Source organism: Pezoporus flaviventris, unplaced genomic scaffold (genome assembly GCF_033815535.1).
Source record: "Pezoporus flaviventris isolate CSIRO_AGI_PZ_B2104156 unplaced genomic scaffold, CSIRO_AGI_Pfla_v1 ptg000015l, whole genome shotgun sequence".
In the NCBI taxonomy this organism is placed as follows: domain Eukaryota; kingdom Metazoa; phylum Chordata; class Aves; order Psittaciformes; family Psittacidae; genus Pezoporus; species Pezoporus flaviventris.
In genome coordinates this window covers 32,142,436-32,163,254 of record NW_026892563.1, presented here as the reverse complement: position 1 = coordinate 32,163,254, position 20,819 = coordinate 32,142,436, and the positions used below count along the sequence as shown (strand labels likewise).

Sequence of the window (20,819 nt, the reverse complement as noted above, 5' to 3'; positions counted from 1 at the left end):
CCTACCTCTTCTCTTACTTTGGCATCTCATGCCAGTGACACTTAGAAGTGGGAGGACAGATCCCAACCTCTAAGGGCTGCATAACACACAAACTGAGACAGATCACACAACAAATGGAAGACTAGTTCATGTAACAAAGGCTGAAACCCACATTTTCTATTCCATGAACTACACGCATAAAAGTCAATTTTGTGTGATGGAGCATCACTCAATTTCTTTTGCAGATCTAGGCTACCTTTTTTGAGCTTAGCACAACCTTTCAGCAGCAGCACTCCAACTGTGGAGAGAACAGGTCCAGCCTTTACTGGAACTTCAATATCCCACTGTGAAGTTACTTTCCTCCTGTAATGCTAAGCACAAGTGCAGATACGGTAGCACAAAGCTAGGCAACACAGCACACCAGAACAGCAAGGATATGAGGGAAACAGAAGCATACTATGCCTGAGCAACAGCTCCAAAGATAAGAGCGTGAAATAAAAATCACTGGAGACATCTCTACCTTCAAGTAACATCAGTCAACAGAGTCGGAGCTGCATGATTAAAAAAACTGTCAGGAAGGCTTACTCTATTGCCTCCACTCCCCCCCTTTAAGTATACCAAGAGAGTATGTTAAAATATATTTAGCATTAGAAATATCCAGATTAATGGAACAGCTTCATGATGTTCACCTAAGTGGACTAGCTGATCTGGGTCATTTGACAGGTCTTCACACATCTGAGAGATCAAGGTCTTTCACTAGAATTTAACCGCAAATAAAGTCTATATAACATTCATTGGTAAGGTGCTTCCAACAGCAACATGAAGCAAAACAGACTGTTGCTCTAAGCAACAAAGTCTATTCCTCACAACGTGGCCAGCTATCATCACTAATAATTGGCCTTCGATTTGATAATGTGAGGTGCTACAGGAATGTCAAATTGTCAGATACCTGGGGAAAAGGCAGCCATACTATAGCAAAAAAAAAATTTTTGCAGAATATTTTTTCCAGAGGAAAGCTCATGTTTTAAACATTTTAAATATGAAAACCTGATCTTGTTACACTTGACACATTGCCTTAAGATATTTTCTTTTTAAACAAATGAAAAACTATATGAGGCAAAGCTCCAGAAGTACAAAGTAGACTGATGCATGAGTGAGAAGTTTTAGATCTGACACTGCACAAGTGAAAAAGAGCTGCTTTCGTGGAAGACAGAAGACAAAGGAACAGGTGGGATTAGAAGGCACAATGGGAGTAAACAGAAGGTAACAGGGAGACTGAGAGGAAAGAAAAAGTGTGTTTACATAAATATTAAAAACAAACAGAGGAAGAAAATCATCTTCATGGGATAGGATGTCAATTTAAGACAGTCTTCCATAGTAAGAAAGCCTTCTTTACAGCTTGCAAGTAGTAAAGAAATAATTACTTGAATTTAAATTATCCAGCAAGACAAAGTTTTTCCTCGCTATTACAATGAGAGAGTAACCAGATTCCTGTTCACATAACCTATTGTTTTGAAATTCTGAGCAAATTCTCAGAGCCCATCCAATATCCTCAGTCATGTTAACACCATATAACAGAGCTGGGGGAGTTTTTCAGACAGTACTTAGCTTTAATTTGTATACAGAGGCAACTGCCTTGCTAATAAAAATTCAGTACCCACATCCTAATACTTTCCTGCCTTTTTGTAAAGCTAGCTGCTATTAAGACAGTTGCCAACTTGAACCCTCTGATGAGGACTATGACCAGATACACATATACTAGGTGTATACTGGCCTTCCTCGCAGACTCAAAACTTCAAGGTCATCAGTGATGCAGTCAGGGTTAGTAATCCTAATGCACAAGAGCATTCTAAATGCTACCATAATGCAGAAAAATATATTCCATTAAACTGACAGGTATTAGTTTCTGTAGGAGTCTAAAATAATTCTGACTAATTCACCTGGACTTACGGGATGCCAACCCTTCCCACCCTCCCTAACACCCTTCCCCCCCTCCAAGAAAACAAAGGAAAAATGCAGCAATGTATGACATTGGGGCTCGTGGTCACTTAGTTTTGTACACCCAACACAAACCTGTATGAAACAAAACAGAAAAAGAAAATCCAGTTTTTCTGAGTTAGCAGATGACTTACAGTAGTTGTGTTAATTCTGTGACAGATCTTACTCCAGCCTTGCCACCCTCCCCATCGTCATCTAAAACTAGGATTGCTGGTGGGTCACTCTTCAATTTCCATTCCCAAACTTACTAGACCACAGCAGCTGCCTTCCTATTCAGTCATCTTTCAATTTTCAGTACCTCAGTCAAGTACATACCACTGCGTAGCTTTTAAAACAGGGGAAAAAAAACCCTAACAAACCAAACCATAGAGCAGCATGATCTCATACTAGATATACAGAATGGCCAGTACTCCCCTTTTCTACAAGCGAAGGGCTCTAAGAACACTACTAGAAACCCAACTGACAGACACCTTGTCAACTGATCCAGCTATAAAGCCACTGAGTAGATGTTCCAGTCTTCTCAAGCAAAACCTCACCAACACTTAAGAAGAAATGGGATCTTCTCTCTCACAACCCATACCTGTGTCCAAGCATTACAGCCAGTATTTTGTCTAGCTGAACAAATCAGTATCCTGTTTGAAACATTTATCAGGATAAAGACTGAAGCTGTGCATTGGTACATTTTTTACTTACTCTATAAATTGAATTATTCAAAAAAAAGCTTTTACTAAGGACTACACAGTCAGTAGATTACAGAAGCAGTTGCAGGGGCTGGTAAAACATAGTAAGCCATGCATATTGTTATACTAGAAAAATCTAATGGGCAGCACTTTCTAACACCAGTTTGCAACTCCATAAAATGCAATTACACCACAGGCATTAATGGCTTTAATTGAACCAATTATGTTCTAAGAGGTAAAAGACTAAAAATACAGATCAAATTATGCAAAGTCTGTTGCCTAAATAACACTTGGGAGTTAACAAAGTACTTGGGGAAAAACATATACAGATGGTCAACCAATGCAGCACAGTGATATCCCATTGTTGTGGTTTAACCCCAGCCAGTAACTCAGCACCATGCAGCAGCTCACTCACCCACACCTTCCCCCCCTTCCCCCAAGCAGAAAGAAAGAATGTAAACCCCAGGGGTTGAGATAAGAACAACTTTATAGCTAAAATATAGTGCTAATAGAAAGAATACCAACAATAACAATAATAGTAGGAAAAACATGAGAAGAAATGAAAGATCTCAAAACACAAGTGATGCCCAATGCAACTGCTCACCATCCACCAATACCCAGCCTGACCAAAACAGTGACTGGTCCCTTCTCGGTCACTACCCCCAGTTTCTATACTGGGCATGATGTGCTGTGGCATGGAATACCCCTTTGGCTAGTTTGGGTCAGTTGTCCTGTCTCTGCTTCCTCCCGGCTTCCTGTGCCCCTCCTCACTGAAACTGGCATGAGACTGAAAAGTCCTTGATCAGGGTTAAGTGCTACTGAGCAACAACTAGAACATCAGTGCGTTATCAGCATTATTTTCAACTAAAGCCAAAACACAGCACTGCACCAGTTACTAGGAAGTTAAAAAAAAAAAACCCTGTTACAGCTAAAACCAGGACAACTATTCAAACACTATCACTTTGACGGGTTGTGGTTTTTTTGGTTGGTTGTTGTTGGTTTGTTTTGGTTGGTCGTTTGTTTTTTTTACGGAGATTCTTGTTTCAAGTGCCAAATAGTGTGTGTTTGGGTCAAGGCTGAATGGTTCACTATATATACACTGAAAGGATTTCTCCCCACCTCACCTTCCCTTCCTCCTACCCCTACTCCCCACCCTCCCACTCCAGCTCAGCGTCAAATTCACGCATTCAGAGAAAGGCAAAATTACAGATTTCCGTTTTCCCCCATGAACACCATTTGCAATAATATGCCCATGCATGACAAAGAACTGAAGAGTAAATGCAACCAAGTGTCTCCTTCTTCCCAATAGTCACTCATGTAACTATGGCAGCCCATACACTCCATGCTTAGGACTTATCTAGGTCCTAGCATTGCATTTTAAGCATTGCTTCTTTAAAGAAGCAGTTTGTTCCCATCAAAGCATCCAAAGGGTAGGAGAGGTGGATGTGAACTCCAGCAAGATCATTCTGCACTTGCTCAAGGCATTGGCAAGCAAAGACAAGCTAAGGCCACTGTAGAAAGGCAGCTTCTTGTTTCCGGTCTCTGCTCTACTACCTATGGCACGCAGGTAGGGACTGAGAGAGCTAAGTTTCTTGAGACTGGATATGAAAAAGCTAATACGAAGAGGCATGAGGCTCGCAATATCTACTTACAGTCTTAAGCTATCTAAAGGCAGGTGGCGAGTGTGCCCATAACAAAGAATAAGCCCAAGCTCTCCTGCAAGGTACCCAGAAAAAAATAAATAAATAAATACCAGAGACAATGGATGAAGCTGCAGGAAAGGAAACTACAGTATTAAAATCAAGATTTTCACAATGAGGGGAGCCAAACATAGGGAGAGGCTGCCCAACAAGGCTGTGGAAGTACATCCTCAGAGACTCAGCACAACCCAACAAGGTCCTGGGAAACCCAATCCAACACCAGAAATAGCCCTGTTTTAAATATGCAAATAAGCCATCATAATCAGGTTAACTGTTCATCCTACAACAGTCATAAAACAACAGTTATAACACTTTCCACTAGCAATAATCTGCCCATGCTAATATGGTGTTATGGATAAAACAGCAGACAGACTCAAGCCCAAAAGGTGAGTCAACAACTTGCTGATGTCACCACCAAGAATAGACCTTAAATTTTTTATCTGTCCTCCCTTCTGAAGGAAGAACATACTGAGACAAAGGGAAGACTATTTTTAAATGACTCTGCACAAGGCACAGTATAAGGATCTCCACAGACAAATGTTTAAAAAGCTTTGTTTCTCAAGCATCCTTATCCTTTTATCAAAATCCCTGATTTTTATTTCTCTAGGCAAAACACAGTATGACAGCCAACAGCTACAAAATTCCCATCAGTTCTTAATTATTTTGTTTAATATTAAGTAAGGTCAATATCGCTGCAAAATCAGAAGACATTTAGACTACTACAGGAAAAGTATCCACATATATTTCATCAAGTCTGATTCACTTCTTTCCCAAAGCTTCCTACTCTGAGCAAGTAAAACACTTTTGGTGCTACAGGGTGCCAAGCACTACAGCTGCCTCCTGTCCCCTCCCTCTGGAACAACACAGCCATCTGAACTGACAGACTACCTGTATCTTTGTTCTTTAAACAATATTCAAGTGGCAAAACAGAAGGAATAATGGACAGATTGTTACTTGTTCAGAAGTGGAGTGGTATTATGTCTACCCAGATTTTCTACTCTACAGGAGTAAATGAATTGCTAATACCCAGGCATATAAAGAATTACTCCTCCAGTCCTACCTATGATGAGGCCATGGCAAGCAGTTGACAGCTGATCAACTCCTAATAAGCAGATTTGCTTTTCAGCACATATTCCTGAATGCTTTGTCACAGCCTTTCCTACACCATGTGTGGGATACATCTGATCCACTGGGTTACTTAATGACAGGCCACCATTTAAAATAATTGCTACCTTTCCAGAGGCACCAGAACTTACTGTCAGTAGGATTTAAGATTAATATGCACAAATTTACTCTGCACATTTGCTTAGAACTTCAAAGGTAAACATATTTAAATACATTTCTGCTTCTAGACAGCTTGCCAGGTTTATTTTGCTTTACACTTTTACTTGAAGGGTTAGTTATGCAAGTGCCGTATCATTAGTAGTTGCATTAATACACAGTATTCAGCTCTGACTGTACTCAGTTCTAACTCCCACCCAAAGGGGGCCAGGAAAAACAGAACACACAGCAAAGGATCAGTCATGTGGACCACCTTTATACAATGACCAGTTAAACACATCAGAATTCTTCATACAATGACCAGTTAAACACATCAGAATTCTTCACCCCGGAACAAAGATCATGCAGCTCTACACTGCTCATGACACAGTGAACAGAATTGTGCAGGGCTGTTCCCCACCTCCTCCAGTACCAGAACTGGAGAAAAGTGAAACCTACATACTGGAGGCCCCAGAGGAACTTGTTCTTCACACAAGCAGCAATTAGGCTGCAAAACTGCTTTCTTCTGGACACTCTTGATGCAAGACCTCCAGACACAAAAATGCACCTGGAGCTATTGCAGACTGAATCACAGACCATGGAAGCTGTGATGAGCACTGCATCAAGACACCAACAGGTATTTCCCTGTGCTTGCACTTTTCCTCCTTGGCACTCTGTCATCCACAGGATGAAAGACAGAACATACTTGTCATTTGGGCTTAGAATGAGACATTCAGGTTATCACAGGTTGCCACAAAAATTTTCCTTTAGTCTTCTAAGCTTCTACCTCTATATGTTTCCACAATAATTCTATGCTAAGTGACCAGTTTGAGGTTCAAAAGCCAGGAAGAAGCAAGACGCAAACACGACCATCTGAAGTCCTGTGCTCAAGATGATTGAGCCCAAGAAGTACACAAAAATTCTACAGACTCTCCGAGTTCAGCAGAGCATATTATCCACAGCAATACAGACACCACCATTCACAATGTGCCTATTAAGATAGCAGGCACATTTGGGAATCCCGAATGTTTTACTGAATGGCTTTATTAAGAGCCAGGATCCACCCACTTTATACTTCCTACACCCTGGCACCCCACCAAAAGAATTAGGTGGTTTACAACACTGCATACATTACCACAAGCTTGTCAAAATTCATTGTTTAACACAGTTATTCTGTCATTAAGAGATCACAGTTTGGGAAAATGCTCTGTAAATCAGCCTAGTTGTTTACTCCATTCTAAATCCCATTTTACAAGATCTAGCCCCGCCACTATTCTCTGCCAGATCTCAACAGGACAACCAGTAATGTCAAGCCAAAAGCAACATATGTGTAATACAGCAAAGGCAAAAAAGCCGAATAATTATTAAAAAATCCAAATGACCTCCTATTTCCCCTCCCACATACACAGACTTTTGGAATATAGGGTATTGGTCAGTTCTACAGTTTTGATTAAACCACTAGTGAAATACAACATACAAGAAGCTGCACCATAAAACTTCCAGTTCCTATTTTCAATGGGCCAGCGAGACTTTATAGCAGCCTTTGGCTCTGCAGGACGCAGCTCGCCTCTGCCTGCTGGCCGGCTCTCACCCAGGCCCGCTGCCCGTCCTGGCCAGAGGGCTGATGCCGCTGTTCCCTGCGAGAGGGCAAAACAATAACGGGATGCTCAGACTGGCAACCCCAAAGCAACACAGCGCTCGCTCTGCGATTTCATCGATCGAGAATCTGACGAGCCGAGGATGCAGGACAACGTATGTAAAGGAAAATTCTCCAGAAAGAGAAGACTCAGGAGCAGTTTATTTACAGTCTACCACAGCTGGACTAAAAGCATTATTTTCTGGCGAGGACAGCTCGGCTGTCCGTTGTCACCAACTCCCCTCGTCGCTCCCAGGGCCAGGCCGGCCCATAAACGGGTGTCATCGTCCCCTCACCCCCGCCCCCGGGGTCGGGTCGGGGCAGACAGAGACGGCCCGGCCGCACACAGCGCTAGAGGCCGGCCGAGAGACCCGCCCTGGAGGCCTCCCCGCGACGGCGCGCCCCACCAGGCTCAGGAGGCCCCGCCAATGAAGGCACCTCCGCCGTATCGACCAGCGTTAAACCCCGCCGCAGGCCCGCTCCGCCGCCGCGGCCCGGAGCGAAACCGCCCCGGCACTGGCTGAGGGACAGCCCCCGCCGCGATGGGGAGGGGAAAAGAAAGAGGAGGAGGGGACACCACCCGCCCCGTCGCTCCCCCCGCCCGCCCCGACGCCCCCAGAGGCGGGCGGTCGCCGCCTGCTCGCCCGCCGCTCCTCGCCCTGCTGAGGCGGCGCTCCCCTCCCCGCGGCGCGGGCCTATGCCGGTAGGCCGGGCCGGTACCTGCGCTGGAAGTCCTTCTCGAAGGGGGCCAGGTAAGGGTCCCGCTCCAGCAGCTGCGGCAGCTTCGGCGGCAGCAGGGACTTCTCGCAGACGGCGGCCGCCATCTTGCCGGCCGGAGGAGCTTCCCCGCGCCGCCGCTATATACACCCGGGGAGGGGGGCCGGGGCGGGCGGGCGAAGCACCCCCTGCCTCTCACCGCCCGGCACCGCCCACCGGCCGGGGCACCCCGCGAGGGCCGCCCCTCCCCGCCCGCCGTGCTTCGCTTCCCCTCCGCCCCCCCCCCCCCCGGTGTGGTAGTGTCGGGGCTCCGGGTGCACCAGCAGCCACAGTAGCTGAGGGAAAGAGGTGTTGGGGGGCTCCCGTTACCGCGGACGAGCGAGGGGCTGGGTTTGGTAGCCCCGCCGCTCTGCCCTCACGGGGGGGGGAATCGCGAGATGGGGGCGGGGGAGTCGTTCCCCTCAGAACCGAGCTGGGTGTCAGGGGCCGGGCCGGGGCTGCTGCGCTGGCGCAGCCGCTCGTGAGGCGAGGGAAGGGAGTGCTGCTGCTCCAGCGGCGACACGACAGCATAGATGACGGAATGGTTTGGGTTGGAAAAGCCCTTACGATCATCCATTTGCAACCCCTTGCCATGGGCAGGGGCACCTCACAGTAGACCAGGTTGCTCCAAGCCCCGTCCATCCTGGCCTTAAACACTGCCAGGGATGGGGCAGCCACAGCTTCTCTGGGCACCCCGTGCCAGGGCCTCACCAACCCTCATAGTAAAGAACTTCTTCCTTATATCCAACCTGAACTTCCCGTTTCACTTTAAACCCATCACCCCTTGTCCTGTTGCTACAGTCCCTCCTGAAGAGGCCCTTTCCAGCATCCTTGTAGGCCCCCTTCAGATACTGGAAGCAGCTCTGGGATCTCCACGCAGCTTCTCTTCTCCAGGCTGAACAGCCCCAACTGTCTTCAAATGGGAGGTGCTCCAGTCCCTGATCATCCTCGTGGCCCTCAAATCCTGGTGCTAAGGGGCTGGGGAGGCAAGGAGGTGAGGAGCAAGATGTTCTCTGCTCGTCGGAGTCAGCCTCCCCATCAGGGCAGCACGGGCAGGAGCAGGCTGTCTGCTTCTGCTGGCCCTCAGTGGTCCCCAGTTTTTCTTAGTGCCTTTGAAGCCTTTCTCAGTGTGTGTGGTGCTGGGTGAACTCTGCGTTTCACACACACACATGCACAAAACCCCACCAACCCCCCCCCCAACATATGTGGTGTCATCATGAGTGCTGGCATAAATATCTCTACTGTTTCATAGGGTGCTGGCGTGCTCACAGACAAGCTCAGCAAAACAAGACTCCAGGGGCATCCATGAGTGCTCATAAACACCACGTCTGTACAGCAAAATGTTGCTTTACCAGACACATAAAGAATCCCTAAACAAAGTAAGATTAATTCAGCTGATCCTAACGCAGCTATGAATGCTGAATACCACAGGTAGATCACTGTGGAAATTTTTTTACCGAATACCAGCATGTCTCGTTTTTGGATAGGCTACCAAATATCCAAGGCAACTAATCACTGGCCTGACCATGCCTCTAGGCCAGCATTTAGCACTTTTATTTAAGGTCCAGCAATTTTCTTTTGTTTAGATATCTAGTGAGAACATTTATTTAGAGTTCTCTCTTCAATGCTTTTCAGCCTCCGTTTATAAACTTTATAAACTCTTTTCAGCTCCTAGATACCTTACCTTGTTTCCACAACCACCTCCTAAATTATTTTCCTCTGTTTGTAACTCATCTCCCCTATCTTGGCTTTCTCTGAATTTTACTGCTGCTTTCCCTTCTTGTCTGCCAGATAGCTAACAGCACAGTGTGTAACAAACACTAGCAGTTCATTTATTACTTTACCCAAAACTGGCTTCAGTGAAAGTTTCCGTAATGATTTGTGTCATCAACAGTGTGCATTTAACTACATTATATTTCCTTCCTTGAAGCAGTTTCTGACCACACATGGAAAAATCCAAGTACTTTTGTCCTTTTTGCCTTAGGGATTGAAACAAGTATTCCCTGTCCTAAGTGGGGCAGTACTCATACTGTTTGTTATAGCAGTTGCCCCAGCCAGAGGCCCAAGTGGGTTTTGTTTGGTAATGGAAAGAAGTAGCATCTATGCTGTAGCAGAACTATCTACCATATCCAGCTGTGACAGATTACGATTGCTTTTTTTCCCCAGTGTCCACCACTTCTTCAGCCTCATTGGAGACTGAAAAACTGTTTCTGAAATTACCTGTGCTTCTCAAAACTTTTTTGCATGGCAGTGATTTCAGTGCATGGGCTAAACCAAAGTTTAACAATTCCTTTTCTCATCCTTGCTTCCACATCATACTGTGCACATTATCAATGTGTCAGTCACTCAGGCCAAGTCAGGAAGCTCAAGCAAGTTCACAGGACTACTATTATCTATTATAAACATGAGAGAGAGATTTATAAGTCAGCATTAGCAATCTGTAAATGGTAGGAATATAGCTGTGACTTTTACCTCCCTGAAGACAGGAACCCCTTAACCTTCACTTGGAAGATTTTAAGTAGAAATGACACAGTGTCCAGTCTCACATCCAAGCAAACTTTAGCTTCAGGAAGTTAAATTCTGCAAATAGCCCCTGTTCCCATAATAGACAAAGCCCAAATGCCATATTTAACATTGTGAACTGGGAAATTGATCACCATACTATTTGTACCTACTCATGTTCCAGTTCACAGCTTGGACATGATGTTATCTGCCTGATTTGTCACTCAAAGATACTAAGGCATATATTATTGTGATCATCTGTTACACAGTGATTTAGCTGAGACTCAAAGGCCAAGGTTGGCTCTTAGGACACTGCCAGCCAACACAAGGTTGGCTCCAGGACACTCCTCTACCTGGAGGCAAAATGGCAGTTCAAACTGAATATTGTATGAACAGCTGAATGTATCTTTGTACATTGTCAGAGATTGAAACAAAGCTGGCAGCTGCTTCTGCCTGTAGAAATAGGAAGTGGAGGACTTTGCAATAACTGCAGTGAATCATGTAAGAGTGGTGTATAAGGCATGTGTCTGGCACCCAGTTACCACTGAGGCTAGAGTCTTATCAAGCCACTCTAAATTAGTCTTTTAAAGGATGCTCATGCTTAAGTTACATACACTTTAAAATGTTGCATAGCAATGCTGAGCAGTAACTGTATAGTTACTGTAACATCAATTTAGATTTTTTTAAGTACACAAAGTTCAAATAGAAATCAAAGTTTTGGATTAAAGAACATTCAAGATCTGGAAAGCATTGAAGAAAGAAAAATGGTTAATCTTACCATGCAGTGCTTCCAGGTTGAATGACATATATTTGCACTGATTTTGAAAAGATGACAGAGATGCCCATGGACAGAGCGAGCTGTTCAGAAAGATTCGTGTTTCATTATTCCAGAAGAATTGAATTCTTGAGGGATTCCTTCTGTCCATCAAGGAGGTGTCAGGCATCTAAGCATGTTATGGTATACTTTGAAGCTTCCCACCTTTGGGCTGGTTTCTGCACATTCAGTACATAACACAAAATGGAGTTCAAAGTTTGAAAAAACCCTAGCTTATTTTGCCACATTGGCTAGCTATACTCACCACTATTACTTGTTCCAGAATCCATAAGAAATTCATGGCACAGTTGTCATCCAGATCCGATACAAATGCCCCCCAGGAAAAAAAAAAAAAATCATTTGTCCTGGTAGCCTTCTCAGGCAGCTCAAACATTAGGAATGGGGATTAAACAAACTATTTACCCCTATCTTTGGATTCTCCAGAGTGAGACACATAGGAGAAAAGAAATGGTCAGTGTTTGATTTTGGCTTTGGGTTTTGTACTTTAAAGGAATATAGGGTATTCAGTGAGACTATCTTTTGAGGTCTTAACCTCTGCCCTGTCCTGGTATCAGGAGCTTTGAATAACAACTTGTCTTTAAAGATCAAAATTAATGTGCAATCTGAAATACTAAAACCCAGTTTCAGGGTTGTCAAATTCCAGTAAGTGCAGTTGATGGGAAGGACATTTGCACTTACCATGCAGAGCAAAATGAAAACACATTCCAGCAGCCTGAAAGTCCTAGATAATAGCTGCTTCTTGCTTTCCCAGCATTGCAATATTATGATGATTTGGTGTCCTTATTTTGTATAACAGAATATCAGAAAATATAAATATCTTCCACAATTGTTTACACAGTAATCAAGACACTTCAACATGTGATACCAATTAAAACATATCAGGAGATTTAGAGCAATATTTGTGAAAATGATTATGAGTCTCACTAAAAAAAAATGGTTTAGTTTAGCAGAAAGTCTGTAGTTTCAAGTAAGAATTTATGAAACATTTCACAGATACAAAATATGGGGAAACTTTAGGAATAGAGTATTTTTAAACATTGTATGTATATACTGTTATATTTGTGCCCTCTGTATGTATTTCTCAAAAGTGATTACTGCCAGTAGTAACATTCTACAACTGCCAGTACTGCTATTTCCTTGTATTTGCGTATATGTTTATGTGTTGGGGGAAGAATATAAAACATTTAGGACTCTCTCCTAAATGCCATACCCACAATACTTGGTAACTGTCACCTCTGTCTTACCAGTGTATGTTTATCTCTAACATTTAGGAAGTAAGTAGCTTGAGCTCTCTAGGATACTTGTCCCAGAGGAACATTCCTGCTGTTATTGCAGTGGTCTTCTATAACAATATATTGCTATTAAATAAGCAGCCTATTAACACTAGCCAAATACTGTATGGTTTATATCCAGTACACTCAGGATTAACAATGAAATACCACAGCTTCAGGAGCAGTTTGGCTTTCACACCACTTCTTTCCTAAAATCCCTGATCAGCAACCTTACCTAGGAGGGCGCTTGAAGGCTGGTTGCATAGTCTCACATTCCTCCCTGAAACACACCACCCTCATTTAATAGTGCAATTTAACTTGTTATACAGAAAACCTTCTAGCACCTACATATTTTCTCTTGACATTCCCCTCTTTCCAATGTGCCTCTAGGTCCTGAGGCTGATAGTTTTAAGTCTTCCTAAGGCAGGTGAGGTCATATGTGTTATGATAAGGCACTGGCCTTGTGAGGTCACACACAGCCTGATGTTCATGGGGGATGTCACCCTCCTCAATTTTGAGGTACCCAGCTGAAGTCTGACAACTGCACAATAGTCTCTCCCAGATGCAGTTGACATTAAGGATGCTGTTGGCCATGCAGGAAATGCTTGGGGCTGTCAGATCTTTTCCCCCAGCAGCACTCGCAGACACAGGCTCAGATGGGGTTAGCAATAGTCACTCAGGCACTAGGCAAGCAATGGCAGTGGCAAAAAATCACATGTACCAGGCTAAAATTCCCCACTTTGATAGATGGTCTGCTAAACATAGGCTAATCGTTACACAGCTCCAGCAAACATGTTACAAACTCTCCTGTGACTCAAGGCTTCTTAACAGGAGTTAATGAATGCTCTTGAAATTTACAATTTTATCCTGCATGGTCTTTTGTGACACTTAAGGGTCTGAGGGTATAATGAAGTATAACCATTGTACAATCACTGAAGCTAGTATAACAACTAAAATTACAACAGTAGGCTGTTAAGCTAAGTTCAGGTTTCGTCAACCACAGTCTTACCTTTAAGGCATTGGTGTAATTTGCATCTTTGCATTGCATATGTGCCTGTCACTGGGCATGTTACACACTATAAGATAGTTCACAGTGATTTCTGAATGTATATGAACATAACTGAATTCTACATAGAGAGCAGCACAATGATTGGAGCAATTTCATAATCACAGAATAGTCTTGCAACAAGCAGAGATATCTTCAACTAGATCAAGTTGCTCAGAACCACATCCAGCCTGGCCTTGAATGTTTCCAGGGATGGCGCATCCACCACCTCTCTGGGCAACCTGTGCCAGTATTTTACCACCCTCATTGTAAACTATTTCTTCCTCAAGTCCAGTCTGAATCTCTCCTCTTTTAGTTTAAAACCATCACTCCTTGTCCTGTTGCAGCAGGCCCTGCTAAAAAGTCTCTACCCATCTTTCTTATAGGCCCCTTTTAAGTACTGAAAGGATGATAATATTCTTACATATATAATGCATGTCTTGAGCTGTTGTTTTTCTGGAATCTGCCTAAAGAGACCATGAAAAACACCTATCATGTTCAATAATCCATCTTCATCAATGCATATCTCTCAAGTGTGATAGCTGTAGATCTCCAAAGTTACCGATTAGCTCTAGTTGAATAATCATGCAAGGTTATGTATTATAAGTAACATTCTGATACCTTATCAGTTTAGGGACCCTGACTTCCACCATTTTTTACATGTCTTAAAATACCCCCAGAACAATAAATGAAGGTTCAGTCTTCACAGTCCCAATAAGCTACACTTAAATGTATGCAGCCCATTCCCATATGTGATTGTATGGTATGCAATACTGTTTTCCATAGGAAATATTTTTATACCTGTGTGATTCACCTTTTCTTCTTAGAGCACTTAGAGGACTTTCTATTATTAGATAACTTTAGCAAACCTCCATCTGGTTTTGCTTTGATTCTATCTCTCCTTTGTAACAAAGAGTTAAACATATTTTAATTCAAGTAGCAATCTTTACAATTACACATAATTTTTCACCTTCAGGTATTAATTATAATCATGTATTATACAGGTAGCTTTTCGTTTTCCAAGTCAATGTGACCCCAGTTCCATTAGAATAGTTTAAGGGCTGATGACTCTCAGTGTTCCTCAAACACCCTTCCATTTTGCTATCTCTTTGAACCTTTTGTTATCTCTCAAAATTCTCCCTGGATGTTGGATTCAGTCACCTAATCCTACTCAGGAAGTGGTTGATATCACTGGCCAGTCTGATTTTAGTTTAACCAGCCAGTCGGTGCAGATATTTCTCCCATTTGTGCAATCAGTTCCTGCAGCAGGGCATCATGCATCAGCAGTCATGCTTCTCACAGCAGTTCTGGTTTCTCCTGCTTGAATATTCAGCTTCTTTGTTTGTTAGAGCTTCATTCTCTTCCTCTGCCAGCTTAATCAGAATAGCCTTCTGCACTGCACAGATGACAGCCTGTGCCAGGTAGTCAGTCTTTTTGCATTGTATTATCTTCTCGGGCAACATCCAGGCTCTTCATTTTCCACTTGTCCCATAGTTCCACCAGGACAGCAGGCCACCCTCAATGATAGGTCGTGCTTTGGCGTCTGTAAAGAGGCTTAAGCAGCCAATTGCCTTTTTCCTTATGCCAGTATTCAGTTAGTGATCTGGTAGGGGACTTACTGGAAATACTGTTGCAGTACTGCATTTCTTCCCCAGCTTTCTCATGTTGTTTCCGTGTGTGTGTGTTTGTGCTAGGTCTGACTATTTCCTTACTACATTATCTCCTACCACTGTACAAGTTCATGGACTACTTTTCTGCTTCTTTTTACTTTGTCATTCCCTTTCCCCTTTTGATAAAAAAGGATATTTGAGAGTAAATGCCAATGAAAGTAACACTTCTTACGAGTCATACTCTCTCATGAACTCTTTTTAGTGTCCCCTAAATCACTTCCCCTCATATGGGTTGCTATCTTATTCCATACTGTGCCAGTGTCTATAGGCCCTAAAACTAAACGCATTTTTGTGTTCAAGACATCCCCTACAGCTCCTTAAATGCACCCTGCTCCTAGCTCAAGGCTTGCCCACCTCTGCCGTGCACAAAACTTGGAACAGAGCCTGACAACGTCTTCTGCTTCTAATGTACCTCTGCTTTCTTTTGGCTTGCCATCATTTAATTGATACGACCTTGAAAGTCCCGGTCTTCCTTTTAAAGCTCATACAGTGTTACACATCCACTCATAGCAGGCAGTTGCTACTGCTGGAACTGACTGATTTGCAAGATTCTATACCTCAAAGATGACGTCCCTGCTGAATATGCTATTCCCTCAGCTCAGCTGTTTGTGCTAAAAAGGAGAGCAGGATGGATGTTTCTAGGAGCAGAGTGCACACGTCTAGAAAGGGGTTGGATTTGGTTTGCCCACATTGTCCACTAATTTGTTTCTGTTATACTCACAATCTGGTGTACCATACATACAGATAGTGCCAAGAATTTACTGTTAGCTGAGTAAATACACTAACAGTCCACCAAATCATCTGCTTAATAAAGAAGAGCCTCACCTTTCTGATGGTATGGTCACCTTTCCAGTGTGCCTTCAGGTCCTGAGGTTGACAGGTTTAAGTCTTCCTGGTGGTGTTCACACGAACAATGATGTTCATGCTGGGGCTTCTAATTCCTCACTCCTGGGTAGGTTTAGTTTTATTTTTAAACCTCTTCCTTACACCATCTCCTTCCCTGTCATTGATTCCCAGCTAGTTTGAATATTAAACAATATGTTTATTCCAGGGCTCTCAGCAAATACCTGCCATCCTCTGCAATTTTATTCCACTATTAGACAGATGGTAACTCTACTAAAATCAGTAGTTTCAACAATATAAAACTGTAATTCCTTAGTGGAGAATCCAGGAGACACAGAAGGCGATGGTGGATTTTTCAGATTCACAGTAGTTCTGCTGAAAACACATATTCAGCAGAGCTGTATAAAACTGGAGGTTGCTGCATTGTTCAGATTTGTCACTTAGCTACTTGAGTAAAGCACCTATAAATGGGAGACAAAGTAAACATTTATAATGCTGCAGTACAAAGGCACATTTTACAGTCTGCCTGCAATTTAGTAGTTTGCAAATACAGAATATAAAAAACTTGACTCCAGTACCTCTTCCAATTTGTTCTGGTCTTGCAGAATTTGCCAAATTTATGATAACATTCTGACACAGGTTATGAAAAGTCTTACATCCATGACTGATGGAGCCATGAGCAAATCAGTTGACTGTGCACTATTCTCTTACATTAACCAGCTGTACCTAGATCAATATGCCATAGAAATATTTAAGTATTCTAAATCTCTGTCCTGGTGAATAATTACAAGTATTTTTATGTCTTGTTTTACTCCAGCTCTTTCTCTTCAAAGAACCTGAAATATGAGCAATTGTAGTAGGATAAGTGACAATACATAGACTAGAAGGTGTACTGAACCCATGTGCAATTTACTTTGTCATCACTAACTCTCATAGCACAGTTTTCTAGGCAAAATACTGTTACAGATATTTTTGCTTTAATACCAACCTTCTATAAATTTAACACTTTTTCTATCAGTGATGCACCTCTTTCAAAGTCTTTCACATCTTACCTCCATTAAAACGTAGTCTTGCAAACCACACTAAGTCCTTTCCTGACATTTTGCTGTTGGTCATTATCTGTTTTTTTTAGCACTTGAGGTTAAGGGATTAATTTATGCAAATGAAGAGATTTCTCCATTCATAAGGTCATTGTCCAAACTGTTAGAATTATTTGTTCTTTCTCCTGTTTCAGCTACACACAGTTAAAATACTGAATTGCTCTTACAGTTTGTGAATTATCTGGTGCTGCTTGACCTATGCTCTCCCTTCAGTTGTCTCATCCGTAACTCCTGTGTTGTGATCTGTTTCAACACATGCACAAGAAAAACTCACAAAGGTTTCCATCCTGGGAGCTGAGTCATCCTCTAAATCAGGACCATCATCATCTGAACACAAAATATTTCTCTGCAGAACTTAAGGACAAGTATTACCTATGTGATTTTAAATAGGATGTTTGAGGTTCCCTTGCTTTAAATAACTTGTGTGTCTAACTGAAAAGTACATAGTTTAGCAGTACCCACCAAAATTCTGTTCATATCAGATTATATGTTTTACATAATGACAAAAACTTGAATTATCCTTTAAATTCTGTGTTCTGTTTCCTTTTTTCTTTAATCAGTTGTCATTTCAAAATATACTCACAACCTCAATGCTTAGTTTTTTGTACATACATCTAATTTCTGTGAACTGTGATTACTTCTCCTGTCACCCAGGAAACCTCGAGGGCCAAGGACATAACCTCCTGTACCATCAAATTGTTATCCCAGGCATAACACTGAAAGACATTCACGGTGCATATCCATCTATCTTAAGTCATCCAATATACTTAGCGTTTAAAAGGACTGACTAATGAGAACATATATTAGACATCCTGAAAGTGAGGAAAAAGCAAGATTAATTTTTTATTAGTTAGCCTTTTCTTAGGAAAAGGATACCACACATATTCATTGTATTTTTAACTGAGCAGACTTGCTTTTAATCTTGTCTCTGTGCTTACGAAGAATGTATACTCTGGTAGGTTGAACCCACTCTAGCACTACTACAAGTCATTAACACTATGATCTTTCCTTTTTATATCCAAATTGCTGGGTTACTTGCAGTTCTGAATAATATTTACATGAAGACTTCTGAAGAACTCTGTGTTGGAGTTGTATTACATTGCTTGAAATAAAACTTTTCATCTGATTTCTCCTTTCATGTTTTAGGAATTTCCATGCAAGCTCTGTTTCTATAAATACTGCCTTTATTAAATTTGTAATCTTCCAGCTTAATACTGATTTGTTAGGGCTTTTATCCTTGCTTTACTTGCTTGCATATTTATGTTCTCCTTATCACTTGTCCAGTTCTTCTTTGATTTAATGTGATTTTTTTCTCTTCTTTTTACAATAAGTCGCGTTGCATTGATATCCTTAAGGAATTTAAGGTTACAAGGAAGAAAACTGAGCCCCATGCCAATGGATGAGATAGCCTTTCTGTTTTTTCTGTGATCTCATTGCATGTTGGTCGAGGGACAGGACTGTGGAATACATAATACAAGTGTCATCAGAATATTTCCCTGGTTTTGTGAGGAGATGCACAAGGAGTTACTCCTTTTCTGTAAAATAAAGCATGGGTATTCATATGTGTAAAAAGGAAAAACCCAACAACACCGCCAATAACAATAATAACTGTTTTCTTGTTTTTCTAATTTCCTTTCTATAGAACGAAGTATAGATATTTGTATTTTAAAACAAGCCAACAGTAAGAAATACTATCACCTGGAGTCTACTGTTTTTCTTAAATCTAGAACTATTGTTCAAGTTGAACGTAGAACATCAGTCATGTGTCTTGCCCTAGTTTTTCATCTTCAGAATAAACTGAAGTTTAGCATTTCACCTGTTAGCACTTGTGTTGCTTCTTCACATGATTTCATTTGTATGTTTGGGACTAATTTCTCATAAATTTCAAGACCTTTTTTGATGGTGACACAATAATGGGGAAGTGAGGTGGGTTCTGCTGCATTTCTATAGTTAATTACATTAATTTTACAACCTATTCAACACTCAGGAACATGAAAACAAGTCTTTTCAAGAGATTTGAATCAGGTACATTGTGTCTTTCAGGTTGATGTACTTCACATACTGCTTTGAGTGCAAGTTTGCATATTAACTGAAAGAGGTTTGATGAGTTTTAATTCTCTTAATTCTTTTTAAAAAGTCCTTTGCATCATATATTAGTATTAGTAAAAAGTATAAAATCTTCTCTGATACCTTTTCATCACGTTAGAGAAGATTCAACAAAAGCTTTTGTGGTTTTTTTTGTCTTACATTGTAAACCTCCATAGATAAGGAAGCAAAGAATCTTCCAAGAGCATGGTCTCTTTGTAAATACAAGATTGTCATTCATAATTAGAGATAATATGCAGAGGTTATAGCTAGGTGAGCTACCTAAAAATCAAAACCAGCACAGTCAGAACGTAGTCATGTTTGGAGGAGCAGTACATAAAAGTCATCCCTCAAGAACATACCCTTCTAAAGGGTAGCCAAATATAATTATTTCATGTGGTGCTGTATAATTGAGATGACTTGGAATTCCCCCTCCTGTAACACTTTTGGTCTGTTAAGTTTGACAGGGTGAGGTTAAATCTCCTGCTCCTATCACGGGTTAGGAAATACTTCTAGTGCTAAGAATAGCTCGTTAAAGGTGGATGGAAAATCCCCTTTTCCAGTGTACATATTAATTACCATAACACTCAGTGAATCTATCTTTGCTGGCAGAATGACATAGCTCACTGCTGTATCAATGAAAACTGAGTTTCTTGTTGATTAAAATTTGCTTGCCTGGAATAACTGGGTCTAATGACTTAAAAACACAGAAAGTGAAACAAGAGTTTGTAAAAATATACGGCTGTGTTCTAAGCAAAACAGCATCTGTTTCTTTTTAGAGAGAATTTGAATTGAACACAGGAATTTTGAGTCAGTAAGCTCAGATGATGTGATCCACTGTTGTTCTGGACTTCATATAATCCTGTGCTGAATCACTGGCTTTGCAGCAATGTCACTGCAATGGCAGGAAACACTTTAGTAAGAAAATTTACCAATGTGCTTGAACCTTAGAACTTGAGGTGAGCAGCGCCAAGGACATCTGTGGCCTAGACACAGAGGCAAGAATCTCCTTTCCTCCTACAACACACATGCAAAACTCTTAGGTAAAGAAGAAGAAAATATGTACATCACCAGGTCTGTATGTACATCACCAGATTTATGTATCTTTGTTTCCAGAGGCACTCTTACCCTTTCCCATATTCTCTGCCCCAACACAAAGAGAATCACTGCGTAACCACAGTTTAAGATATATACTACAATGCCTTCTTCTTTTCAATCTAAAATCATTTTTGACCCACCTTCCAGAGTTCAGTGAACTGTGAGTGAAATATATCCCTAAGAACTTAGTAATAAATGTATCCTTACATGACTTTACTTTCAGCTGCCAAAATAAGATACTCATACTCTCTCAAGTGTATGTAGATGGATGTCTAGACTTTATGAACTGCCAAATGTGTGACTTGGGGATAACTGCCAGAGTTGCAAGGCAAACAAGAAGCTGCTGATCACTGGATAGTTA

General features: G+C 41.8%; 1 protein-coding gene and 1 long non-coding RNA gene across 2 annotated transcripts in view; one reads left to right on the top strand and one right to left on the bottom strand.

Annotated features, from left to right (window-relative positions):
* Positions 1 to 8,286, bottom strand: part of GBE1 (1,4-alpha-glucan branching enzyme 1) — a 149,437-nt gene extending 141,151 nt beyond the window's left edge. The window contains exon 1 of the mRNA XM_061453971.1: positions 7,974 to 8,286. Within this exon, the coding sequence (XP_061309955.1) occupies positions 7,974 to 8,077 (104 nt within the window). The 5' untranslated portion in view covers positions 8,078 to 8,286. The remainder of the gene's footprint in view (positions 1 to 7,973) is intronic.
* LOC133269558 (uncharacterized) lies at positions 7,734 to 19,090 on the top strand. Its single transcript, XR_009743493.1, has 2 exons — positions 7,734 to 8,005; positions 17,410 to 19,090. It is a non-coding gene; the product is annotated as an uncharacterized LOC133269558 (long non-coding RNA).
* Positions 19,091 to 20,819: the final 1,729 nt, after the last annotated feature.